Genomic DNA, 25,409 nt, shown 5'->3' with positions numbered 1-25,409 from the left:
TTGTCTGCTTTCAATTTTCGTGGTTAAAACTTTGCACTTTTACTCATCTCATAAAGTTTTCCATGAACATCAGCACATCCTTTTTAATAAAAAATGGACACAGACTTTCATACTGTCACCCAACTGTGCAGCTACTGATTCCACTGAACGTGGCTTTCATCACTGTGGCTTGAAATGGGTTGTGCCTTCAGCACTCAGCCTGGATTTGTTCCTTCTCTTGAAGATAAAATTCCAATAGTTTCCTAATAGTTTCCTAATTTTAGGACAAAAAGTTGGTTTACTTTCATGACTGTCACATACTTTTTCCTGCAATGCAAGTCTGCTGGAAACTAAGAGTACTCGTTCCATATTTTTCTGTGTTACCACCACACATCCATTCGACACATTCTTCTTTTTTCCATTCAGAAAACAATCCAATTTCCAGTCACACTCTGTTGTTTCATATGCAATGTCATCATTCATACATTGTATAAATAACTGGTTTTGGAGAGGCGTGCATGGCTCCTTTTTAAGTCAAAGGTCATTTTAATTATGCTACAAAAATATTAATTTTCTTTCTAATTCTAAAGTATGGTGAAATTTAGCCCTTTGAAAGGATTTACTGTACAGAGGTCATCATCAAATAAAGCCTCGTCACATAAAGCCTTATTCCAATGCAAATACAGAGTAGTGAAATATAACCACAAACTGAATTTTACTGAGTTTACTTAGATTCACATTTTTACCCAAGATGTGGCATTTCCAAAATATGTTTAATGAGAATATTTTTGACCAGCACATCAGAAAGAGAACATTCTCTTAGCTTATTTTTGCATTTCTTGCTACCACAGTTGGTTGTAATTATCGTCATTTTGTGTCGCTTTTACATTTTAGTGGCTGTAATGGTCAGACAGTTCGAGCCTCTGCCCACACCTTCCTATGTTTTGTTGAGTTTAAATGCCAAGAAAATAGGCATCCATTTCCGTTTTGTCCTAAGTCACTAAGCTGTGGTTAACCACAATGAAGTCCACCAAAAAGAGAACAGCTTCAGATGATGCCATGTGACACATTACTTTGCCATTTTAAATTGTTATTTAACAGATGAGAAATATATTTTTTTAAAAACTCCCAATAACTTAATTTCAAAGTTGCTTAATTGTGATTTTGAAAGTTTTCTGTCACACAGAATAATGAAACAACAGCAAACTTCTCTCTGGATGATGAGAAAGCATGTAGATAGAGATGAAAAATGTGTTGAAATGTTTCTGCTTTTAGCTTTTGCTCATGTAATGCCTTGCAAAGGTATTCATATCCCTTAATTTGTTTTCCTAATTTTTAAAATATAAATAGAAAAGTATAGTATACATTTGCCTCCTACTACCTCCTGGATTAAATACAATGTAGCCAGTTGCCTTCAGAAGTCACCTTTATAGTGAAATTCAATGGTGTGTAATTTAAACTGAGCTGTTTAAATTGCACACCATTGTAACCATTGAAGGTCTCAAAGTTTTCTTGGGGAACATTAGTGAATGAACAAATATCATCATGTTGACCGAAAAAACACAACATGCTGGTCAGGGGGAAATTTGTTGAAAGTTTTTAATCTCAACACAGCGTTGGGTTATAAATCAATATCCAAACATTTTGAACCCATCACCTGAATAGGGGAAGAAAATTATAGAACTTAAAAACCTGTCAAAACACAACTGTTCCCAGACAGAGAAGGCATTTATCAAAGAAGCAGCCAAGACACCAATGGTGACTCTGAGAGTTACACAGACCCACAGGTTAGGGGTTAGTGTCTCTTACATGTTGGTGGATGCACCATTGTGAGAAAATGCATGAACATGGAAGCTGGTCAGAGACTGTAGGAAGATAGATGGAGTTAAATACAGAGCAATATTGGATTCTGTATTAAAATAACAAGAGGAGGTTCACATTCATGACAGCAATACAAAACATGAACTCAGAGCAAGAATGGGATAGATAAAATAATGTAATGCACAGATCTAGATCTGTATCAAGAGTTGACAAAAGCTGTTGACAGTTGCTTGCCATCCAATTGAAGTGAGCTTGAACTATTTTGCAAATGAGAATAGGTCAAAGTTTCAGACTCCAGACGTGCAAAGCTTGTAAAGATGTCTCCCAAAGCTGTCATTAGAGCAAAAGCTATTGACGCAAAGAGAATGAACAAAAAGGCAAGTGCACGTCTTAGATTTTTATGTGTTAAATTTTTAGTTTTTTCTTTTTATGATATATCAAAAAAGATTCCAATAAACTTTATGAAAGTTTGTGGTTGTAGCAATGCAATACGTGCAAACGTTTAAGGGACGTGAATACAACTTCATGGGAGTTCTTTCTGAGCCAGTGTTCAAAGGACTGCTGAAGTGTGACATGGTGATGATTTATTTTAAAAAGGCAAAAACTTAATTAGGCTTGGCACAATCATGGGATTAAACAGAACAAAACAAAACAGATAATCAAGCCAGGAACTTAAATAGCTGAAGAAAGAGGCAAGTAGTATAACTTATATATGAGATGGAATAACACTTGTGGATTCATTGGGTTTAATTGGAGAGACATAGGAGCTGAACTGAGACAAAATAGGAATCTAAAGGTCAAATTGGCCTGAGAGTATTCTAAGAAAATTAATGCAATTTTGGGAAAAGAAATTAAACATAAGGAAACATAGCAAAACCTCCCAGACAACAGTGAAAAAAACAAATAGAATAAAAACATAAACAAGACACTAACTTTAAAAGAACATGACAGGAGTAATGCCAGGGGGAAAAATAAAAACAAGCAAGGCTCAAGTATAAACTATGAAATTAGGCATTAACAAACTTGATGAGCAAGGAATAAAGGGAACATGTAATAAGACTGACTGAAATAAAACAGAAAGAGAATAACATAACCTAAGGAATAACCTAGAGAAACTATTCAGAAGGAACTCAAAAACAAGCTGTGAAAACATGAACTCTGAAACCTAAATAACCCATCATAAGCACCATAAGCCAAACACTCAAGAATCGTGACAATCACTGTATAGAAGAAAATTGAGAAGTTCATATTTGCTTTTAAAACTTTTTACGTCTGGTACGTCAGCTGTTCATAGTTTCCTAAAACACAGGTTGTGTTTATTTGTCTTGGAGACAGCATGACAGCAAAAAAGAATTGCGTCATTCACATAACTAAATCAAATAATTGTCAAAACATAGGCAACTGTCTGAACAGAGGTTATGTTTGGCTGAAAAACTCCCATTGAAGAGTTACGTAAAACAAAACACTACTTTTAGGTGACGGAACTGTTCAATTTTTCTCTGTTTATCTCAATTTATTGCTGTGAGTCTGGAGTGTAAATTTCTCTTTCTGCGTCTAGCGCAGTCACTCATTATCTCATGCAACAACTTGAGCTTTATGAATTGCATTCCTCAGTATGTGATCATTTGCCGTGTATTTAGATTTATCTCCTCTCTTCAGCCATCATTATCTCCAGCAGCGACATAAGTTTTATGTGCATCTCTGAGACGTGTTGGAATCACCTCAGTTTTCTCTGTTTATCACAGATTGGACTGTTTTGCATATTTCAAACTGCTCACGGTTGATGTGGCAGAGAGCCGTATAAAAAAGGCAGGAGGGTGTGGTTTACCTAAATGCCCTCATTTGATGGCTGAGGAGGGGGGCTGAGAAGGCTTTAATTCAGCGGAAAGTGGTTATTCTATATTTGCTCCAACCAAGCAGCGACTCCACCCTCAACACATCCCACATTAAGTCACAGCAGTGGAGTTTATGAATGCTGAGCCTCTTCTCGCAACAAATTCTTTCCTGATTCTGAAGACCTGGGATCATGCTTTTTTTCCTCAAAAATAGCACAACCACTGAGACCAGACAGTGATTTGTAATTCTGAGTGAAACTGCTGTAAAGCTCAGCAGTGAATGAATGGATAGATGTTAAATCAAATAAATCATTTTGGTGTAACAGGAGAAGAAAACTTGATTGGTGTTAGAGAAAGACTGCATAAATGCTGCAGTTGTGTATGCGGGTGGGGTCAGGTGGACTAAAATGGCTTAGACCACACTATATGTAAGGATGGGGTAATTACTGGGTTGGGAGATTTAAATAGCTGGGCCCACAGTGGTAAACACACTGGCAGTGAGGGCATCTGTCGCTGCAGTTATTCAACTAGCTTGGTGCTGAAAGCTCAAACATTAGCTTTAGTAAAGGATTAAAAGGGAGAATGATTTAAGTCCATCGTTTTAACTGAGGTATACGTACTGATTTGATTGTAACTTGATTCTTGTTGTAGTTTGTTCTTAAATCTTTTGATTAAAAACATACTCAACTGACTCCTGTTTGTGGTGAATGAGACTCAAAACGTGAACTGGAGGAGCCGACACATGGTGAGGAGTTCCTCTGACTTTGGGAAGCCTCCACAAGGGAACATTTAATGCTTTATATTAAAAGTCTAAACTTGTAAAAATGTGTACAGATGATGACAGCACTTAGTGGTTTCTCTGTAGCTAATGCCAACACAAACAGACTAAAAACAGAAAATTATTGGTGTGATTTGTACAGTAAAACAACAGAACACATCCACACCCAGACTGGCAACAAATTTTAAACATGGAACAAAAAGTTAAAAAAAAAAAAAAGGGGGGGCAGAGTTTTCACAGTTCGCAGCTTTCTTCACAGCTCATTTATTGTAATAATTTGTTTTACTTTTGCTATTTTGGTTATAATTTTACCTTTGCCACCCACCATCACAGCACAGACATTTTTAGTACCAAACCTTGTAATAATTTGTTTGGATAAAAAATTATCCAAACAATTTGTGTTTGGATAATTTGTTTTACCAGATGATGGTCATCATAAAATTAATTATTTCTGCATTTCAATAAAAAAAGTAAAACTAATATTTATGAATACATTACTCACAGATCAATTTATTCTAAGTATTTATTTCTGCTATCTTTGATGATTGTAGCTTATGTCAGAATCAGAATGCCTTTATTGTTATCTTACAGGAGCACAACAAAATTTCATTTCAGTAAAAACCCATCCAAAGAAAGACAAGAAACAAACAAAAAACAAGAAACCTTGATGACAACCCAAAGTTCAGATTCTCAGAAATGTATCAAATTATAAAAATAATACAGAAATGCTGTGACCAATTCAATCATAGGGAAAAGTCCTGACTTGAGAGCTGATGCAGAAGATCAATGACATCCTCCAAATGGAGACCATTGCTAAAGAGCCTGCAACTCAGGTTGAGTGAAAGGAAAAAAGTGTGGTAGAAAAAGGTGCACAAGCAACAGGGTTAACTGCTCCCTCAAAAAATAGTGAAGCAAAGTTCTTTGAAGAATTTAAGGGAATTTCATGAGGCGTAAATTGCAGCTGAAGTCAGAGCTTCAAGAACAACCACAGACAGCTGCATTCAGAATAACTCTGACCTTGTTTTAACCCATTCCTGATGTCCACTATAAAAGCACGCCTGGCTTTCTCCACACTGATGGAGTAATTTGTGCAAAAGAGGCCCTGATCAAGTATTCAGTACCTATACTGTGCAGTGTGGAGATCTAATTTTCAGTTGGCTATAACCCTTTTTGTTGGCTATATGTAATTATGAAAATATCTGAAAAACAGAATGTATGCTTTATCCCATAATCATAAAAAATACCCAATCAATGCTAAAAATATATTAATGTTTTTTTTAAACTTTTAATTGAAATACATTTTTATTTTCTGTTGATTTTCTTTTTCAGTGACATACAGCAGCTTGCTGAAAAGATGAGGCTTTATGAACATATCGTTTAATAATTTTAATCCGTTTCAGTCAAATCGTCACCACTGTTACTTTATCACAGTCTGAAAGGAATTTAACAACAATGTTTAGTGTTTCACACCACTCAGTTGGTAGTTCTGTTTTACAACCAACAATCGTGAATTCATTTAGTGCTATAAAACAGATTGTTAAGACTTTAGTTGATTAAGAAGGGATTCTGTGGTAATGTGTGCTTTTCTCAATCAATCATCCGTCAATTACTGATGCAACAAGCGAAAATCTCAGCTTGTCTCACTAAATACTACGCCTACGCGTTGGCAGGAGCTGCAAATCTGGGACAAAATCTCTAATTTGAAAAACATCCAGGCTACTGTGGTCAGGACTGTAGTCTGTTTCCGTATCTGTTTGCAGTTTTTGTTTGTTTGTTCGTTATGGTTTTTTTTGTTTGTTTTCCTTCTTTTTTTCCATTTACAAAAAATAAACACTTGCATTTAATTTAAAAGTTGATTTATTGCAAAAGACAAAAGGCAAGCATCAGCACATAAATAGAGGTCAGGGTATTGTGGCCTCTTATCAGCGCCTGCCAAAAGAGCTGAGTGAACAGAGACCTGTCGAGAAACCTTGCACAATCCTGCAAACCAGCTGCAGTTGGAATGTTAGCTTACAGTAGAGCAGCGACATCTGCTTCAGGTGATCTTTACCACCTAGCAAACATTTTGAACAGCTTTTGGCAAAATATTGTCACCTTTCTAAACTTATGGCCTAAGTATTTTTATTTTTTTCTTTTGCCATAAAGTGAGTGTTTCCCTAAATCATCTTTTGGTAATAAAAAGGGAGAATTTTTTTTTGTCAAAATTACATTTGGAAAAAAAAGGACATAAGCCATTATTTTAGGAAGGTGACGAAATGTTTCTTCAACAAAGTCAAAATACAGATTTGTAAAATAGTAACTTCTGCAAGGGTGCAAAATTAGCAGATTCAGACAGTATAGACAAAGGAACAAATAGACACATTTTCACGAGAGATTACTACCCAAATTTAAAAGACGAACTATTGCATGAAAAGATCCTGTAATACAACAGAATTTAATTTTTGTGTGTCTTTGGTGCAATCATAGTTTTTGTTGTTCCTGCGGCAAAAACTTCTCAAGAAACAATGAGTGGCGGTTTCTGGAAGTGTTTTAGTTAAACTGCTCATTGTTGTTCACAAAGCCACAGCTATAAAATTTGGTCTTTCCTAACAAAAAGCAAACAATGAGTTGCAGCAGCTTCGAGTGCAAAAACATCTAACCTCTATTTTATTGAGCTTTAAAGTTCGGTTATAAATAATGACCTCAAACTATGTTAAATCGTAAAAAAAAAAAAAAGAAAACAGACTATCTGTTTTACAAGAACTGATAGCAATAAATATAATCAATGCAAAGAGATTTTAAAGGAATATTTAAAAATTTTTTAAGTGAGGTTCAGCAAAATTATTATATAAAACCAAAATAAAAAACATAAAAATTAAGTATAAAAATAAATATAGAATAATGTTCCCTTACTTGTAATGATGTCATATTGCCATAAGTTATATGCAGCATCAATAAACAGAAAATTATATGAACTATAGGAGCAGTGGAAGGCTAATTGCTACCCAGAGTTACTCATTTCATATGATCTTAGCAATTTAAAATCCTCAATAACAAGTGGTTCTATCTAATGCATCTGATGCTTTTATATTAACCACCAACCATCTACACTTTACAACTTTAACAGCAGTCTCCTGACAATGGTTAACCCAAAAGATCTAAAACGTGATCTGTTTGAATGACTCTACCCCATCCCTTTTCCTGCAAACTCACTAGAATATGACATTAGTCCACTACAGGTAAGGAAACTATTACTGATAATAACTTCATTGAACCTCACTTCAAGAAAATAAAGTAAAAAACAGTCCTTTTTCCTCCATTTTGTGCTACTTATTATTATTTTAAGCCCTAATGACTTTATCTTCAATAAGACTTATAGATTTGTCTGTTAGCATCTTTTCACTGCTCACAAATTTGTACCCAAATAGCTTCAGTGTTGGCCCACAAGCTCTCTGCACAACCTGAGCTATCTTGAATGGTAGACTGAACCTCCACTTCTCTACTTGTTCAGCGGATTTCTTCTGGGTAGAGTAAACCCCGCTGATCTCCTTAGAAACCTGGGTGTTCTTCAGGATCCAGGCTTTCACTTGAGGAGTGAAAGGAATTCCAGAAAATCGGAACATCTCTGTTGCCTTCCTCATGGGAAAACGAGCAATGTCCTCATATCGCACCAACATGTACCGACCACGCAGCCACGGGGGTTGCCTGAGGCCGACTTCTGCAGACATTCGGATATTGTCGCAGTTGCCTTTGAGCTTCTTCACCTCATCCTCATTGAGGGGCCCGTCCCCACCCAGGGCCCACTCCTTCCAGCTCTTATACTTGGCAGCAAATGCAACCATTCGCGAAGCCAGCACAGCCCGGGGATCCCGAACCAGCTGGATGAATCTGATATCAAGACGTGGATCCTCAGCAAGTGGACGGAGATTTTCAAGCTGCCGAACCCTTACAGATTTGATGACTTTGTGATCCTTCTTAAGGCAGGACTCTGATGCCATGGTCAGATTCAGTGGCCCACAGCGTCTCGTCTTGCAGCGGTACCGCTCAAAAACACCTTTCACAACAGGGCTGCAGACGGACTCCTCACACAGAAAGCTGCTGGACTCCCTGCGAAAGAGGCTAGTGGTTATGTGGTTCACAGGGAGCGGGTCGATGAATCTTTCCAACAGGGAAAAGTCGCACAGAAAAAGTTGCTGGAGAACGTCACGGTATGCCTTGGCCGACGCAGTAGCATTAGTACCTCCAGTGTCCAATGTCAACATCTTCTCCACATGCCACAGAGGCTCGAATAGGTAAAACATGTTGTCACCTTGCTGGTTGAAAAACTCGCCTACAAACGAGGATCCAGTCCTGGTGGTGGCCAACAGGAGAACATGTTTCCTTCCTTTTGTTGGTACGTCCTGGTGTTCGCTGTAGTTCTCTAAGCGCCGCTTCATCATCTTGAAGTCTTTGCTGAGTGCGGGGAAGGACACATTGTGCTTCAGTGCTAAGCGGGAGAAAGCACCAGGTTGTAGCGGAGTTTGGGGAGTCTGCTTCAGGTTGAGCTTATCTGACACCCTAAAAATATGAAAAATCATATTTTTAAAATTTTTTAAATTTAAATACAGTCTTCTGCTTAACATAACACTTGCAGTTGCAGTGATAGAGTTTTAAAGATCTAATTTGCTAGAACTAAAATGAAGTGGTGCTTTTCATTTCAAAACTTTGCTGAGGCATACCTGTTGGCATTTCATATCTACCAGGAATCAATTTTTAAGGTAATTTTATATAGCTTTCTCATTTTCTCCTACTCATTATCTCTTCCTTATAGTCAATACTAATTATTGGAGTCATAACTCTGACTCCAATAATTAATATCTGCTACAAGGAGGTTTCTCTAAGTTATTTTTCTTTGATCAGAGGCCCAGTCAACTGGCCCATTTGTTGATCATGGGGAAAAACTTTTTTCTCCAGAAATATCAAAATATCATCAATTGTTTACTGGAATTAAAATAGACATGAGATTTGAGCATTTTTAAAAAACATTTGTCTTTGTAATTATGAAAGCTTTCTAGAACAATGACATAATATTTAGTTTACAGACATGAAATGGAAGTAAAATGGGACAAGATGCGAGCACAAATTTGCAAAGAGACGGGTTTACCATGAGTACATTGGACTCACCTCGAGATGATCCTGTTTTCCTTCTCAATGATAACAAGTGCCACAAAGAAGACAATGGGTATTGTGTATTTGATCCTCATTCTCGGACGTGGGTGTGTCTAGATGTATTTTTTACACACTGCTTCCAATTGGGTTCTGCCAATCTTTCAGGTCATCAGCCACCTTCTTAAGGAGCCTTCCAGTTATTTGTGTTCCCAAATGTAGGCAATGTCCCCTCCTGTAAAATGAAATCAACATCAATCTGTCAGCGTCATATGTTGCACATTTGAAGACAGGCAGTTGTGAAAAACGCCTCTGTGTTTTAGATATATTTATTTAGTAGGGGGAAGTTGATGCTATCGCGTGGACATAAAAATGCAGTGTGATGCTAAGTCACAAGAACGGTCACACAAAGCCGTTTCGCATTCCGAAGACTCTTGCTTCCCTAATTTTTGTAAGTGTGCATCGCCATGTATCTCTCCTTTGCAAAAGAAGAGAGTTTCAGGCAATTACTAAAGCACAAAAGCATTTTATATAATAAGGTAAAAAGTAAAAAAAGAAAGAAAAAAAAACATTGTTAGTCTCAGATATAAGCCAGTTCTTGCTATGAGGAAGTCCTTGTTATCTTTAAGTGCACCCGTGCATTTTAGAAACATGCCCACCCACCATGCCAGACTGAGGGCTGGGGCACATAGAGACACTGTATTTATGAGTTAGTCATGCCTAGAAGTTCTTTTAAAAAACTGAGCAGACAAACAACCGAGTGCGGGGTAAAATATGAGTGACAGGCTGCAATCAAGCACAATCTTTCCAATTAAACTGTTATCCCACTTCTACGAAGCTGCTTGCCAAAAAGACTCATGGGTTGTCGGGCTTTAAGTGATACTGTCTACCACCCGCAGATGTAGGCAACAGAGCAGCCTGAAGTCCAAAGTTACAGCTTCTCATTTTTGCTAACACTGAGAGAACATATTGTGAAGAATGATCCTTATTGAATGACTTTGAGCAACTGCACAGGCCCAGATGCTGAGAATTAAAACTGTGCTGTGCTGAAATTGAAAGGGAAGGCCTAGTTGTCACGGCACCATTAAATGTAGAGCTCTCAACCTGGAGGCCACACTTGACTTTTATAAGTCGTTAGACTGAAGGTGCTTGGTAGTTAAATGAAGAAAAGGGCGGATTTAATAGGAGCTATTTGCTAACATACTGCTCATTTTTGAAAGAATTATACTGGTTTAGTTCAAAGATAATTGCAGCACACCTTAGATCCTTTGCTAATCTTAAGAGTTTAGTGTAGTCCTAACAAACAGGGACATAAAGCCATACTGGGGCAACTTATCTGAACACACAGTTTTATGTTGTTTTTCCTCAAATGTAAAAAATTGTCTCAATTTGCAGCTTTTAAAAACACAAAAAGTTTTCTTTCAGGATAATCCTTTATGCAGCTCAGCCATCTTCCCATCATCTTCCCAGTCTCAGTGAAAGAAAAGACTCCCCAAAGCATAATACTGACATGACCATTTTTCACTGTGTGTGTTCAGTGTGATACGCAGTGTATGTTCTATTTATTTACATTTTGTCCACAAAATGATATGTCTTTATCTGTATCTTGATTTGTCATTTTTACCTTTACATTTCTACGGATTTTTTAAATTAATTAGATTTTTTTATTATTATTATTATTTCTCAAAAAATATATGACTTGTAATTATTAATCTTATCATATCTTTTGTGTCTTGTGTTACATTATATATTATAGTCTTTTATATCAAAACTCTTAGTGTAGTACTAGAGCACTGACAATAAATCTGAATGCTCCAAAGAAGTGAAAAAGCTATATGCGCTTGTACGCAACTACTTTCTCGTGAACAGCATGCACTTAAAGGATTCTTCAGTAAAAAATGATCAATAACTATTATCCTATTTAATTTTGAAAGACATTTGACTATTTTTTTATAGGTCTACCAGGCTTGGACAACCAGCCATACATATATGTCATTCCTTATATGTGTTGACCCCTTAATAGTGCATTTTAGATGTAGGCTTCTATTTGTAACAGTATATTACTGTGCATCACTCTTAACCTTTTACGATACAGCTTTTTTTCCCAAACAACTGGACCTTATTGTGACGTCTATTGTTGATTTTCAGGCGTGTTGCTGTTTATTTGTCTCAATATTTTGTTCAATTTTGAATTATTCAGGGGCACTAAAGGTTTATAATAAGTCATAATAGTTATAATAGCCCTGAAAAATGGTAACAGTGAAGCAGATGCTTGCCTACTATCCTCGTTTTTGTGTATCAACTACACAAACACTTAATGAAACAGCCTGAACACGGAGGCAAATTTGAGACGCACTGACAAACTGCTGCTGTTAATCAACAATGCAACTTGAAACCACCTCCTACATTTACACATAAGAGTTTCCAGTCTCTTTTCTGAATTGTGCCGAACTCTGAGTGCCTCCAGGTTTCTGTGTTAACAGAAGCAGCGTTTCACTTCTCACATCCCGCTGTGACCTCAGCTGGCTTCCCCGGCCAGTTGCGAGCGCAGAAGCAGGTCCAAATGACTGCAGTCTAAACACGGGGAATGGTTGGACGGTGCCTGTGAAATTCTCTGAGTGGGAACAGGAAGTTTTGCTGCTCCAGTAGAGACAGAGAGAAAGCACTGTTGACGTGGAACAGTATGTAATGAAAAAGGTGAACCGTGCAATGAAATGCGCTTTCATTGGAAGGAAAGGTTTGCCTGCCTTGCACCACTCTGCCGCATGCCACGACCACAAAGGAGTCTTTACACGGGAGTGACTCTGAACCCTGCTTTTGGGGTGAGGCAGCAGAACACAAACTGCTTGGTCATTTACACGTCACACCATCAGTGGCTTAGATCTTGGATGTCGTAACTCATGCATAATCTGTCTCAACTGAAAAACGACAGTCTGTAGGAGCAAAGTTACATTACATCTGAGAGAATTTCCGCTTTTATCTCGCCCTCTCATGTACTAAATGACAGCACCTGAGCGAAGTAACAGACCAAAAAGACCCAAGAAGACAGTTATTGACAAATCCTACAAGCTTTTTTGACAGCTTTCTGGAGAGCTAAATGTGCATTTTTATCCACATATAATTTCAGGAAAAAAAATATATTTCACATCAACAATTCATCAAGTAAATAAGTAGTCAGATGTTTTGTCATTTATATAGTAAATTAGATGTACACCAATTATCTCAGCTTATTGCATCTGCTGTGTAAAGGGGGGAAAAAAACACTTGAGCTGACATTCGTGAATATTCACAAACCAGTGAGGCATATGACACGTTTGATCATCTGCTCATAACAAAATCGCTTGTGCACCATTTATCATCTTGTTACAAAATGCCTTTAATAGCTGCCTCTTATTTAATGTAAATCTTATGTGGAGACAAATTAAGCAGCAGTCATCCAAGCCTGTTTTGCATGTGACTGTACTGCAACTATGAAATTTGGCTTTGCATACAAATAGGGCCTATTTGCAAAGAATGCAAAAAAATCTTTAACATACATTAGATGTCTGCACAAATCAAATTGGCCAGGGGCGGGAATCAAGGATTATTTTTTTCATGATCGTTTCTGATTGGTGATTTGGAAGTCAAATACAGAAAAGTCAGAATTTTTCTCTTCTCCACCAAATGCATGAAAACTGACATGTAGCTTCCTCCCCTATTTTTTATTTTGTTCAAGATAAGATAAGACTTAAGGATGTATGAGTTGAAGCATAAATAGGGATGATGTTTTATTCACACTTTTCTCTCATATGTTAAAATTAGTAGCTTATTGAAAAAATATATACTTCTAGGACTAGTTTTAAGTCGCACATTTTACTTTCACTTGAGTAAAAAAATATTTGGAAATAACACTTCTCTTACTTGAGTAAGATTTCTGAATATTCTACATAACTCTATTTGCCTCAGTGAATGAAGAATAAACATGTTTTGACTAAACACTAAACTGTCTGCTGAGTCTGCTGTACCACTTGGAGGTCAAGTGAATATATAGTGAACAGTAAATTGTAACAATATATTTACTCTCCAATACACATTAGCTTCTTTATGTATTGCTTTCAAAATATTTATGTTAAATAAATTTGATGTGGAAAAGTATTATCTCCTGAAATAATGTGTTGTTGTTTTCATGCATCGTTTTTCATTTTAGTCTTTAAAATTTGGATTTCCCATGGACTTATGTTGTTGTTTGGTTGCATACGTTTGGTCAGTTTCACTGTTTTCTATTCAAATAACAAGTTCAGTATTGGAACACAAATTGTCATCACTCACAACTCCACTTTCTGGTGGCGAAAAGTCGTAGTAGCTTAATTTAATAACATAGATTTTTTAAAATTCTTATTATTGATGAGAGAACATGTAAATGAATTTTTTCGGAGATTCCAAATTAATAGAAGTGAAACATAAATTTCACTTATTTATGTTTATGTGTAAGCTACTTTTAGAGATGTAGTACAGCTAGCTTAAAACTGCTATTAGAAAACTGCTATTATTTTTTGCCGCATTTAAGTATCTTGATAAATATTGAGTATATTCAATAGCTTTTGGTATTGCCATTGCTTCAATTTTTGTGCTCAGTAGCCACCAAAATAATCCACCAGTTCTCTGTATATGCACAGGGCATTTTTTTCCCTTCCACACATAAACAAAACTGGTAAGCCTAGCTGTTAAATAAAATAGATAATAGGTAAAGGCATTGGCAAAACTAAAACGATTGGCACAATATTTGCATATGGCTTTCAAAGGATTGGATGTCAGACTGAATAAAGGGAATGTGAAAACACTTTTGTTCTTGTTTCATGTCCACAGATTCTCAGTTAGGGATAGCTGCTTGAAATTGACTAAAATATATTCAAACTTCCTGAAATGTATTGTTTTAAACTTTTCTGTTGCTGATTTGGCTGAGTGTGTGGGGTCATTGTCTTGCTGGAAGACTTGCCCTGTCTTTGCAGATTTTCTTTTGAGATTGCTCTATTTTTAAGCTCAACCATCTTTCCAGAAACTCAGAGCAGCTTCCCAGTCCATAAAAAAAAAAAAAATGCATCTCTACAACATGATTCTATCACCCCCTTGTTTGGCAGAAGGGTCTGTTTTTATTTTTGCCACACGTGATCAATTTTGGTTTCATCTGACAAAAACATCTTGTTCCACATATTTGCTGATCCCCTGTTGCTTAAGGCAAACTGCAAAGAAGTTGTTCTATGGCTTTTTCTTAGCAATGACTTTCTTTCTGACACTAAAAGGTCATCTCTGAATAATGTTCCTCTTGCCTAACTTGCGTAAGCTTAATAAAGGACTCGTGTGTCAGTAGGTTTTCGTTTTTGCCATAATCTTATTTCTAGAGTCAAGTGTTAAAAGAGTTGGGTTAGTGTTTTATATCCTATCCCTGCTTTTCATGATGCTGTTGGTTCACAAATCTCCCTCCATAAAACATTTGTATTTCTGCAGTGATTAAGATTGACCACATTTACGGATTAGAAACCGATTGGTAGCGCTCGATTTCATCCAGTGGTAAACAAAGTATTGCCAAATGCCATCCACAGTTTCATGTATTAAACCGTGTGGTTTTGGTGAGAGAAAGTGTGAAAAAGTTGCAGAAAAAGCGCAGCAAACTTAAAGCACTTGCATTTATAGAAGCATAAACAACATTATTTAGAAAACTAAAGTCTACAGGGGAAACAAACTAAAGATAAATAAATCTGACTGAATCCTCCCATAAGTCATGAGAACAAATTAAACCATGCGATCTTAATAAAAGACGCATGAGCAAAGTCACAAGTGTCTTATTTGGAGTAACTTTACTGTTTGAGATTTATTGTAAATTTTGAGCTTGTTCCTGTTCAGCACGTTGCAGACAGTAAAGTCAAACTCAAACTTGTTAAGAACCAACCATTGTGATGAGCTATGTTGTCGGAAGGCGTCCCGCTTGCATTCCACTTGTTCAGCCTCTCCTCAAAGTGCGACTCGGCAGGGGAACTGATTCCATTACTCTCAAAATGCGCCTTTAATTCTGCGACAGAAAACGATCCATTCGTAACGAAGAAGCATTTGGTGGAGTTCCGCTAAGCAAATCACGGGAGTTCAATAAAACCATGTTGATCAGGTCGGTGGGGAGAGCATCCTCTGTAAGTGAATGAGAACTCCACAGTTGCAGTTCACTGATTCGCACTGAATCAACTTTGGTTACAGAGGAGCGGAGCTTCAAGCAGGAGGCGCGCCATCAACGATCCCAAACATTGAACCAAATTGATTACTCGTCAAATAAACTTTACACGCACATTCTTATCAGTATCTAGAGAAAACATGTGTAGGTTTGTGTTCCTATAACTTGTTTACCACGTAGTTTTGGAATTAAAAATTCAGGATTTGTGGGTATCTTTTTGTCTCAGCTAAAGAAGAATGGCTCCATCTAGTGGAGAAATGTGTATCCTGCATTACATCGCTTTCGCTGGGGTCTCAAACTCCAGTCCTCGAGGGCCGCAGTCCTGCAACTTTTAGATGTGCCTCTGCTTCATCTGACAAACCTGAACAGAATAATTAGGTCATTAAGGCTCTGGAAAACTGATCTACACAAGGAGGAGGTCATTAAGTCATTTCATTCCAGTGTTTTGTACCTGTGGCACATCTAAAAACTGCAGGACACCGGCCCTCGAGGACTGGAGTTATTGTTCTTCTAATGTTCTTCTATCTGCTGAGCCTTTTGTGACATTTGTAAATGATGAAGATACAGTGAATACAATATACCGCCACTTGAAGTATTTACCCTTTTCTATTATGTCAGTTATTTAGATTGTTTTTTCATGTTGGTCTTAAAAATACCCGAATCTGCACATAATGTGTTGACAGAATTTTTAAGTACTAAATCAGATGTTCTGATCAGTTAGCAGCTGATCAGTTTTTGATACTTTTTACTCATTCTCGAGTAATTTCTTTGATGACTACCTTTTACATTTACTTGAGTAAAATATGCTGCAGCAGTGTTACTGCTACTTGAGTAAAATTTTGGGGTACTTTACTAACCACTGAGTACTTCAATTATATCACCAAAGAGAACTACATGATGCAACAATCTAATTTCCGTTTTTTGGATTATATAAACTATTTTACATTTAAAATATAAAAAAAACAAAAACGTTTGGCAAAGACACGGGGTGCTTTAAAGCGTTTAAATGTGTTTACATGCTTCTTTATATTGTAATCCTACGATTAAAAAGCTTAACAATTTGGAACTACAATTGATATTCCGTCGCTCGGTGATGACGCAGAATCCAGAATCTTCCGGAAGGTCTATCAGCTCGTTGCAAAATAGTTGCGTCAGAGACTCGCGCATTTCTAACGAGGAAGGTGAACCTCGGACGTTTCTCTTGGTAAGAAGCCTTCAATTGGTGTTTAAGAATTGTTGTCTTTGCAAAATATCTTCCTCTGTTTGCTAAGTGACTTATTTAGTTTCATCACTGTAAATTAGGCTAATCTCAGAAATGTTTCAGGCATCCTCTGCGCAGCTAAACATTGCTACTTAACGTTAGCTACCTGACTGAATTAAATAACTGGTTCTGTATTTTTTGATTTAACGAGCAATACCCTTATAATTGGGTATGTTGCTGTGACAGTTACATCCATTTAGGGTTCAAGAAAACTTTTCCTTTCCTTGGATTCTTTTTAAGTAACTTGCTATTCTAATGTTTTGTGTTTTCAAGTGCTTAAATATACCACAAATCAACTGATTTGATACGTTAGCATTTGTCTTCGGCCCTGCAAAATGTACTAAACTTGTACATTCTCATTTTGTTAACAGTTTATCATCGGAAAGCAGCTTTTTGTCTCTTTATTTTTAAAAATGGTGGTAACATAAAACATTTTGATAAATAATAATAAACTATTGCAAGGCCTTAAATATGTTTTTTTTTCTATTTGTGTGAGTTTTATTTTAAAGCAAATGGTTCTTTAACACAACAAACAGGTCTTTGTTGGGGATTGACACAAAACATCATGTCATGACCACGCATCTTATTTGTAGAGCACTTTTCATATCTGTAACATAAAATGTTGTACAAATGTTGTACACTATGGTAGAAATGTTATTTTATTTCATTTTTATTATATTTAAGCAATTATAGGAAAAAAACATCTACAATATAGAAACTATAAGTTTAAAAAAATGCAAAACATAAATAGTAAGCATAGCCATCCAAAGATTAAATTCTATGTAATAAATTCTCAAATAGATGGAAAAAGATAGATAAGAATATAAGCTTTGTTAACATTGCTAAATTAATCAAATACGTAGAAAGTATATTTATGACACTTGTACGCATGTCTGTGTGTGTGTGTTTCAGGTCACTACAGATTAGAAGGAAATTGCAAACATGTTGGTGGCGAGGCTGACATGCCTGAGGAGTCTCCCGTTAGTCGGGCTCCGTCCTGTGGTGACACAGGGCTCATCGACCCTGAGAGCCCCCACCCTGAAGGCCTGCCCACCCCTCCTCAGGCCGCAGCAGGTACTGTATAGGTTCTGAACTCTTGGCTAGTAAACATCCATAATCTCTCTAATGTTCCTCTATGTTCATTGTTTGCTGAATTTTATTGCTGAAGTATAAGGCGACACAAAACTGTTCCCGATTGACATTGTGATCTTTTGTGCATCTTACGTAGGGTTGCACAGTATACTGAAAATATAGCATTATTGCAATATCAGTGTCTGTAATATTCATCATTAATTGACCGATTTAAATATACTCAAAAGCCTAATGTGTAGTAAACATTCTCAGTCTGTCATCATGGTGTGCTATTTCAATATATTAAAGGATTTGGAAACCCCTATGAACTTCACACATAAGCTTTATTACCTTTATAGGTACAACAAGTACCGTAAGTTAGGGTTAAGTGATTAAATCTTTGGATATTCTTTTTCCTCTTTTGACACTCAATGTGTTTGAGTTCGGTTTATTGATAATGACACATTGATTGTGTGTACTGGTTAAAATATTAAATAATATATGAAATCTATTAAATCTGGGTTAATAGATTTCATATATGATAAAATGGAATGTTTTGCTGTTGACTTGTATTGATTTACATGTAAGCTGAAAGTTGATAGTTAAACTTCAATTAGAAAACTGCATTTACAAGTACAAATTTCTTTGTCTGTCCAAAGGGTTATGCCTCAAAGGCCAGATTTGGATTCCGCCGAGCAAAAACCAGCAGAGAGCAGCTGAAGGAAGCAGCTTTTGAACCAGCAACCGACACAGCCATCAAAAGTGATTGCTTTACACAAATATACATATATATTATTAATCAACATGATATTGTGGCTTTAAAAAATATGCTGAATTGTTTTTGTGTTGTTTGCCAGTTGACAGCCTGGGAAGAATGGTTCTTGCCGGAGGTGCAGTGGTGGGCCTGGGAGCACTTTGCTATTATGGTCTTGGCATGTCCAATGAAATTGGCGCCATTGAGAAATCAATGTGAGTGACAAGGATGTTTATGAGTAGATGCTACACTTTATTACATTCCACATTTTCAATTCTGTTCAGTACTTTCTAAGGCTCGTTTTCCACTTCATTTAGGATCTGGCCTCAGTATGTGAAGGACAGAATCCACTCCACCTACATGTACTTTGCAGGCAGCGTTGGACTGACGGCCCTGTCGGCTGTAGCTGTTAGCAGGAACCCGGCGCTGATGGGTCTGATGATGAGGGGGTCCTGGATGGTGAGTTTTGTAGCACAACTTTTAAGCCTTTTTGTTTTAATTTTAAATTAGTTTGGGTATCAGTTGTTATTTCTAGTTTAATGTAATGCCTGTTCTTTATTTACCAGGCAATCGGAGCAACTTTTGCAGCAATGATTGGAGCAGGGGTGCTGGTTCGATCCATCTCATATGAGCACAGCCCGATACCCAAACATCTGGCTTGGATGCTGCATGCAGGTTTGCTACACGATGTCTTGCAGACAAAACATGTTTTCTTAAACTTGTGACCAAAAGCTTTATTAATGACCAAATGTCTTTCACAAACTTCATTGCTTTGGTGTTATTAGACACCCACACGTAAATACAAACAAAAGGCTGCAGGACTCAAGGTAGCTCTTACCTTTTTAAATCTGGACAGTCGTTTTTCCATACGTCCCAAGGAGCATAAAGGCATTTAAGAGAATATCTTTAGCCTTGTACTCCAATCCTGGTACTTCCCGCAGAATTTGTTTGTTTTTGATGTTTTATTTGAACAGGAGTAGTTTCTTTACCCCACACCTACATCCAAAAGTCTTCATCTTATCATTTTAACAACAGCTGGTTCCTTTGACAGGACTGCTCCATTTAACGTATCCATTCTGATTTTCAAATTCACTCAGAATGAGTTAAAATATTAGCTGCCTTGTCTTTAAAATGCTGGTGGTATGCAATTTTTGTGGCAGACTTAAAACAAGGTGCATTTATTTATTTATTTATTTTTGTGACAGCATACATTTTCATTCACTATAAACAACTTTGCATTTATTTCTATTTCATTATAACATTCTTCATAGCAACCTATGCTCAATGAAAATTGCCATCGTTGGGGGGGGAAAAAAAGCAGTAAAGTTGGTGAAAAACAAGATTTTTCATATGCATTGTAATTTCAGATATGCAATTACTTTAATTAAGCACCAGAGGGCAATAAAGGAAGGGGGGAAAATCAATAAATGCAGTTCAGTTTGTTGTAAGTAAATTAATAGTTCTAATAGTTCTTATACTATGATCACTTTGAGTTAAAGTACTATGGTCTCATTGTACTACTATATAAAAAAAACAGCAAGTAAAAACTTAACATATTATTTGTTACAGTAATTTTACCTTATATTTTTTATTCTTACCATGATTTTTATTATAGACCTAAGTAGAATTAGAGCATATAATGCCAGCTAATTTTAGCAGGTAGTTTTCAAGTATTTAAGCAGAATATTATCACTTTGTACTGTTGTGCACAAATGAAAAACGTTTTTTGTTAAAAAAGTATAACAAACTGTTGTTCTTAGCTGGTTAATTAGTCAGACTCTGCTCAGGTAGACACACCCAAGTTACCCTTTAATAAGAATGTGTTTTGTTGCTGCTGTTTGTAATTTTTATTTGGTTGCTTTCTTTTCTTTATTTGTTGAAAAGGTGTGATGGGTGCTGTCATCGCTCCACTAACTCTGCTGGGCGGACCTCTGATGATGAGGGCTGCCTGGTACACTGCAGGCATCGTGGGAGGTCTGTCCACTGTGGCTATGTGCGCTCCAAGTGAGAAGTTCCTCAACATGGGAGGTCCGCTTGCTGTCGGCTTTGGAGTGGTATTCGCCTCCTCTCTTGGTTAGTACGGTTAAACTGTCTCACTCATGGATAATGAGTAGAATTGTAACTACAAGTTACCATTGAACATTTATGCTGAAGGTTATAAATTATGCAATACATAAAGTGATGCGATTAATCTTGCTAGCCTTTTTTAAATTCTAGCAGCTTTAGTAATCCTTCTTGTTATAATGCTGAAAAACTAATATACACATTAACATTTAGCAGTGACGTGCCCAAAGAAAAAATATATGATATCTAATTGAAAATATAGTTTAAAATGAAATGTTGCTATAAAAACTATTCCTGAAGCTTCATACTGCCACTCCTACCATGTGTGACTGTAGGGATGGTGTTTTGAGGATTATGTACAATGTTAGTTTTCCACCACACAGCATTTTGATTGTTCAAGAATGTAAAATTTGGTATATTCTTTATTAAGTCCATCACATCAGTTGTGACAAAATCAAAACATTTTTTCATAGAAGTCCCATTTCTGGGGTTACCCTTGCAACAGATTCTTCTGCTTTTCAAAGCAAAGCCACCCTTACGCCACACTGAATAGTTTTTTCTTTTTTAATTTTCAGGGTCGATGTTTCTGCCACCCACCTCAGCATTTGGAGCAGGCCTGTATTCTGTCGCTGTCTACGGAGGCCTTGTTCTCTTCAGCATGTTCCTCCTCTACGACACACAGAAGGTCATTAAGAAAGCGGAGACACACCCACTGTATGCCGCACAGAAATATGACCCCATAAATGCGTGAGTAATTTCTGTTGTTTTTCTTTTTTTTTCTCCTGCAATTTCAGTTTGTAATGTGTTACATGTGCATCTCATGAGTGGATTAACCCCACAGGTGTATGGGGATTTACATGGACACGCTGAACATTTTCATGAGGCTGGTGATGATCCTGGCTGGCGGCGGTGGCGGCAAACGGAAGTAGACATCCGCTGGAGTTTTACTTTTTTTCCCCACAGAGCTAAACAAAGTTTCCAGTCAGCAAACAAGTGTTATCCTTCAAATACAAATCTTATGTGGCTGGTAGATGATGATAATAAAGGCTCTGGAAAGATTTTGAAGATAGGGATGGGATTCTGAGCTACAAATCAAGAAGACAAATTTATGTATTTTGATTACAACCTGACATGGAGCTCTTACTTGGTTGTTGAAAGTTTGTTTATTCTGGGAGTGCATGGATCTGGTAAACCACTCAGTCTAAAATAGAGGAACTGTTTTTGTATTATACTTTGTTTTCTATTTATTTTTGCTGACAGACTTCAAAAATACTTAAGCAGAACTACTGCATGTCGACCAAAATTATTCCACATTAGAACAATGGCTTGACTGGTGTATGTTTCTGATTAAGCATTCACTGTTATGTCACTTCAGTTTCATGGTGAATAGGTGACATTAGTTCATATGTTTATAAATAACACAAAGCTATTTCAACACCAATTAATAAAACAGTTAAAAATAGCTTTTCTGCAAGATGTTTCTGTCTGATTCTTTTCATTTTTTCTTTCTGAAATGATTTTTCAAACAAAGCACATGGTGAACGTTAACAGCTGACATGCACAAAACATTTTCACAAGATCATTTTTCATATCTCGTCAATATAAAACATGGACAGTAAACTTTATTATAGCTTTGCAGTTGAATTGTTCTAATGTAAATGTTGCCTTTGATTTCTGCTGTAATGGCTTCCTAGGACACAGATTTACACTAAAATATTGCCAAAAAATATATAGGTAACAAAATATCTTGTTTTTAATTAAAATAAACTTAAATGTCTTAAAATGTCTTGCTAATAACTTTGTAAGCTAATGAAGACTCTGTTTTGGGTCCCTGTAGTAGCCAGTGCTCATCAAAGTCATGAATACACATCAAATATGTTGATCAATGTTCCGTTTCCTACTAATCAAAGTAATAAAAATAAATTAGAACATATCAATTTATACACAATTTACCTGCAAAGTTCTAAAAGCTAAAAGGGTTTTGTATTTTACATTTTAAAAACACACTTGAATTCGATAAAAATTTTGTGTTTACTTCTTGCAATTATTCTAAACATCCCTGTTTGGAAACAGACGTGTTTACAATAACGTGTTCACGTTCTTAAAAGGACATTTTTAAAGTTTGAAGCCACCGATAACATTCAACAACCTGCTCACTTCAGGTTTCCAAACAGTAAATCTCTGATCTCCTGCAGTTTCCTTCTTTAACCCCCGCTCCTGCTGAGTAATCTGACAGATAAAAACTTGCTTGTTTTACCATTTGTTATCCACGCTCTTCGCTGTTTGTGCCAGACTGATCAACCATCAGGGGTCCACCCTGTAGCCCGTTTCCCCCATAAACAAGTCGGTGTGAAGCAGCAGATGACAAAGGCTTAGCCTAGTAATCCTCTTGTCCACCATCTGGCTGTTCCTCTAAAATTAAACCATCAAACCAGGGCACTTGCAGCAGATGTTAACATCTGTAAATATACAGGTGTTTGGAAGAGGCGTGGGCACGTGGAGGGAGCAGCTGCCAAGCTCTTGCTTTAAACCTGCTCAGATCATGTGAATGATTTGGTACAAATACCAGGCAGGAAAACAACCCTAATGGGAGGGTTGAAGAGGGGAGTAATGGATGAGACTGGAGCAGGCTTTGGTGTGAAGTGATGTGCCATCAACTGGGATGGAAACGTCCATCTGTCAGTCAATTTTTAAATTGATGAGTAATATTTGGTGTGGTTCCAAGGTTTTTTTTACAGCTTAGAGGCTTCAGGATCGTTGCGTGTCTGTTTAAAAAACAGAGCAGACCCAAGACATTATTTTGTTTACATATTTAGATAAGTCGCTAAAGTACACTGATAATTCACCACAGGACATATATGTGAATTATTACACATATATTTGTTTATTTGTTCATTTCTGGAAACAAATTTTATTTTGAAAAACTGAACAGAATTGTTGCATGTCGTACAAGCAGTGGACTGATGAATTTTAATAGGATCATTTAGGCAGATTTGATGTTTGAAGGTTCTGAGAAGGAGACTTGAAATGGGTTTCTGTTTCAGGAGAGATGACCTCACCCCTCCATGCCCCTGGCTTTGGGATGTAATTTTATATCATTCTTCTCTATTGGAGCAACAGAAGTGCCTCTTGTCAAGCTACTTGATAAGGGTGTGTTAAAGAATAACTCATCTTACTAAGTTACTTTTTCACATCTTACATTCTTGCTGATTTGCACAAAACTGAACTCTTTAATGTGCATTCATCTTTGTAACACTAGACCTTAAATTATCTTGTATTTGAACAAGAAAAATCTAAATGTTAAATACTTTTGTATGAAGAATTTAATGTTTTCTTGTATGAAACAAAAGTTTAATATCATTAACAGTACTGTGTAACATATAATAACCTCATGTGATGGTGCATGCATGGACTCTCAAAGAAAATGGGTAATTTTTTTCTGACGTATTTTCTATTATCCTCACTGAGTTTCTCCACCTCTTCTGCTTTATCTACTTACTGACTAATATTCAGCTGGAGACTTATTTTTATAGCTGTGAATACAGGAGGTGCGCACTCTGCACCTTAGCATGAGTCAGTACAGTTCACACTCTTCTCTGAGACGTCACACAACTGTTCACTCGCTCGACACCTTCTTTCAGACAAGGTGCAAAAGCTCTCTCTCTCTCTCTTTTCAGGGCCAAAGTGAAAAACAGTGTTCAAAAATAAAAAGCATGACGTTTAACAACTCATCCACCACGCATAACGAGAAGCATCATTTTCAGCATGCAACAATTTTTTTATTTTTTTTAGTGTGTCTTAAGATTATGACTGAACAATTCCACTTTTTTCATTGTTAATTGAACAAATGGAACATATTTAATTGGGGCATTTAAACAAATGAATTTTACTTATTGTCTATAAAACACAAGTGCAATTAAAGATTAAAAAAAAAATCAGAATGCAATACCATCTTCCTCACTGTATTTGGGATAAAGACACATGGATTTTTGGGTAACACTTTATTTGACAGGTTGTGAATAAGACTGTCATGACACCGTCATAAACATAACATAACACCTGTCATGAACATGAGTAAGTCTTCATGAATATTTATGACTGTTGTCATAAAGTGTCATTCAGTAAATCATGACAACTCTTAATAACAAGTTGTCATAACGAAGACATTTTGAATAATGTCAACTTTGTATTAAAAGTGTCATGATTTACCATATGACATTTTTTAACAGTCATAAATATTCATGAAGACTTACTCATGTTCATGACAGGTGTTACGTCATGTTTATGACGGTGTCATGGCAGTCTTATTCACAACCCATCAATTAAAGTGTTACCGATTTTTGCAGCCTTGTTTGTCATAATTTCAGCTTCTTTTACTTTTTTTGCTGTAGATGTGAAAATGTTCAGTCACTACTTTAGGGATGTCATTACTTATGAAGTTATGAAATAAAATTAACTTGAATAAAGTGGTCCCTTGTCTTTTTGAAGAGTAGCTAAGAAAAACAGGCCTGCATGTCAAGTCA

General features: G+C 36.5%; 2 protein-coding genes across 2 annotated transcripts; one reads left to right on the top strand and one right to left on the bottom strand.

Annotated features, from left to right (window-relative positions):
- Positions 1–1,560: 1,560 nt before the first annotated feature.
- On the bottom strand, positions 1,561–15,809 carry chst3b (carbohydrate (chondroitin 6) sulfotransferase 3b). Its single transcript, XM_032575126.1, has 3 exons — positions 15,464–15,809; positions 9,556–9,772; positions 1,561–8,949 (listed from the first exon to the last, which is right to left on the bottom strand). Exons 2-3 carry the CDS (start codon positions 9,633–9,635, stop codon positions 7,734–7,736), a joined length of 1,296 nt encoding a protein of 431 aa, XP_032431017.1. The 5' UTR covers positions 9,636–9,772; positions 15,464–15,809; the 3' UTR covers positions 1,561–7,733.
- A 1,002-nt stretch (positions 15,810–16,811) lies between these two features.
- Positions 16,812–22,360, top strand: ghitm (growth hormone inducible transmembrane protein). The gene is made up of 9 exons (XM_032574796.1): positions 16,812–16,940; positions 17,910–18,071; positions 18,728–18,830; positions 18,926–19,037; positions 19,140–19,281; positions 19,389–19,497; positions 20,707–20,895; positions 21,462–21,633; positions 21,728–22,360. The coding sequence occupies exons 2-9, from the start codon at positions 17,940–17,942 to the stop codon at positions 21,813–21,815; spliced, it is 1,047 nt and encodes a 348-aa protein (XP_032430687.1). The 5' UTR covers positions 16,812–16,940; positions 17,910–17,939; the 3' UTR covers positions 21,816–22,360.
- The last annotated feature ends 3,049 nt before the right edge of the window (positions 22,361–25,409 follow it).

Source organism: Xiphophorus hellerii, chromosome 10 (genome assembly GCF_003331165.1).
Source record: "Xiphophorus hellerii strain 12219 chromosome 10, Xiphophorus_hellerii-4.1, whole genome shotgun sequence".
NCBI classification, from domain to species: Eukaryota; Metazoa; Chordata; class Actinopteri; order Cyprinodontiformes; family Poeciliidae; genus Xiphophorus; species Xiphophorus hellerii.
Note: the sequence above shows the minus strand (reverse complement) of the source record. Positions and strands in the feature narration are given on the sequence as shown.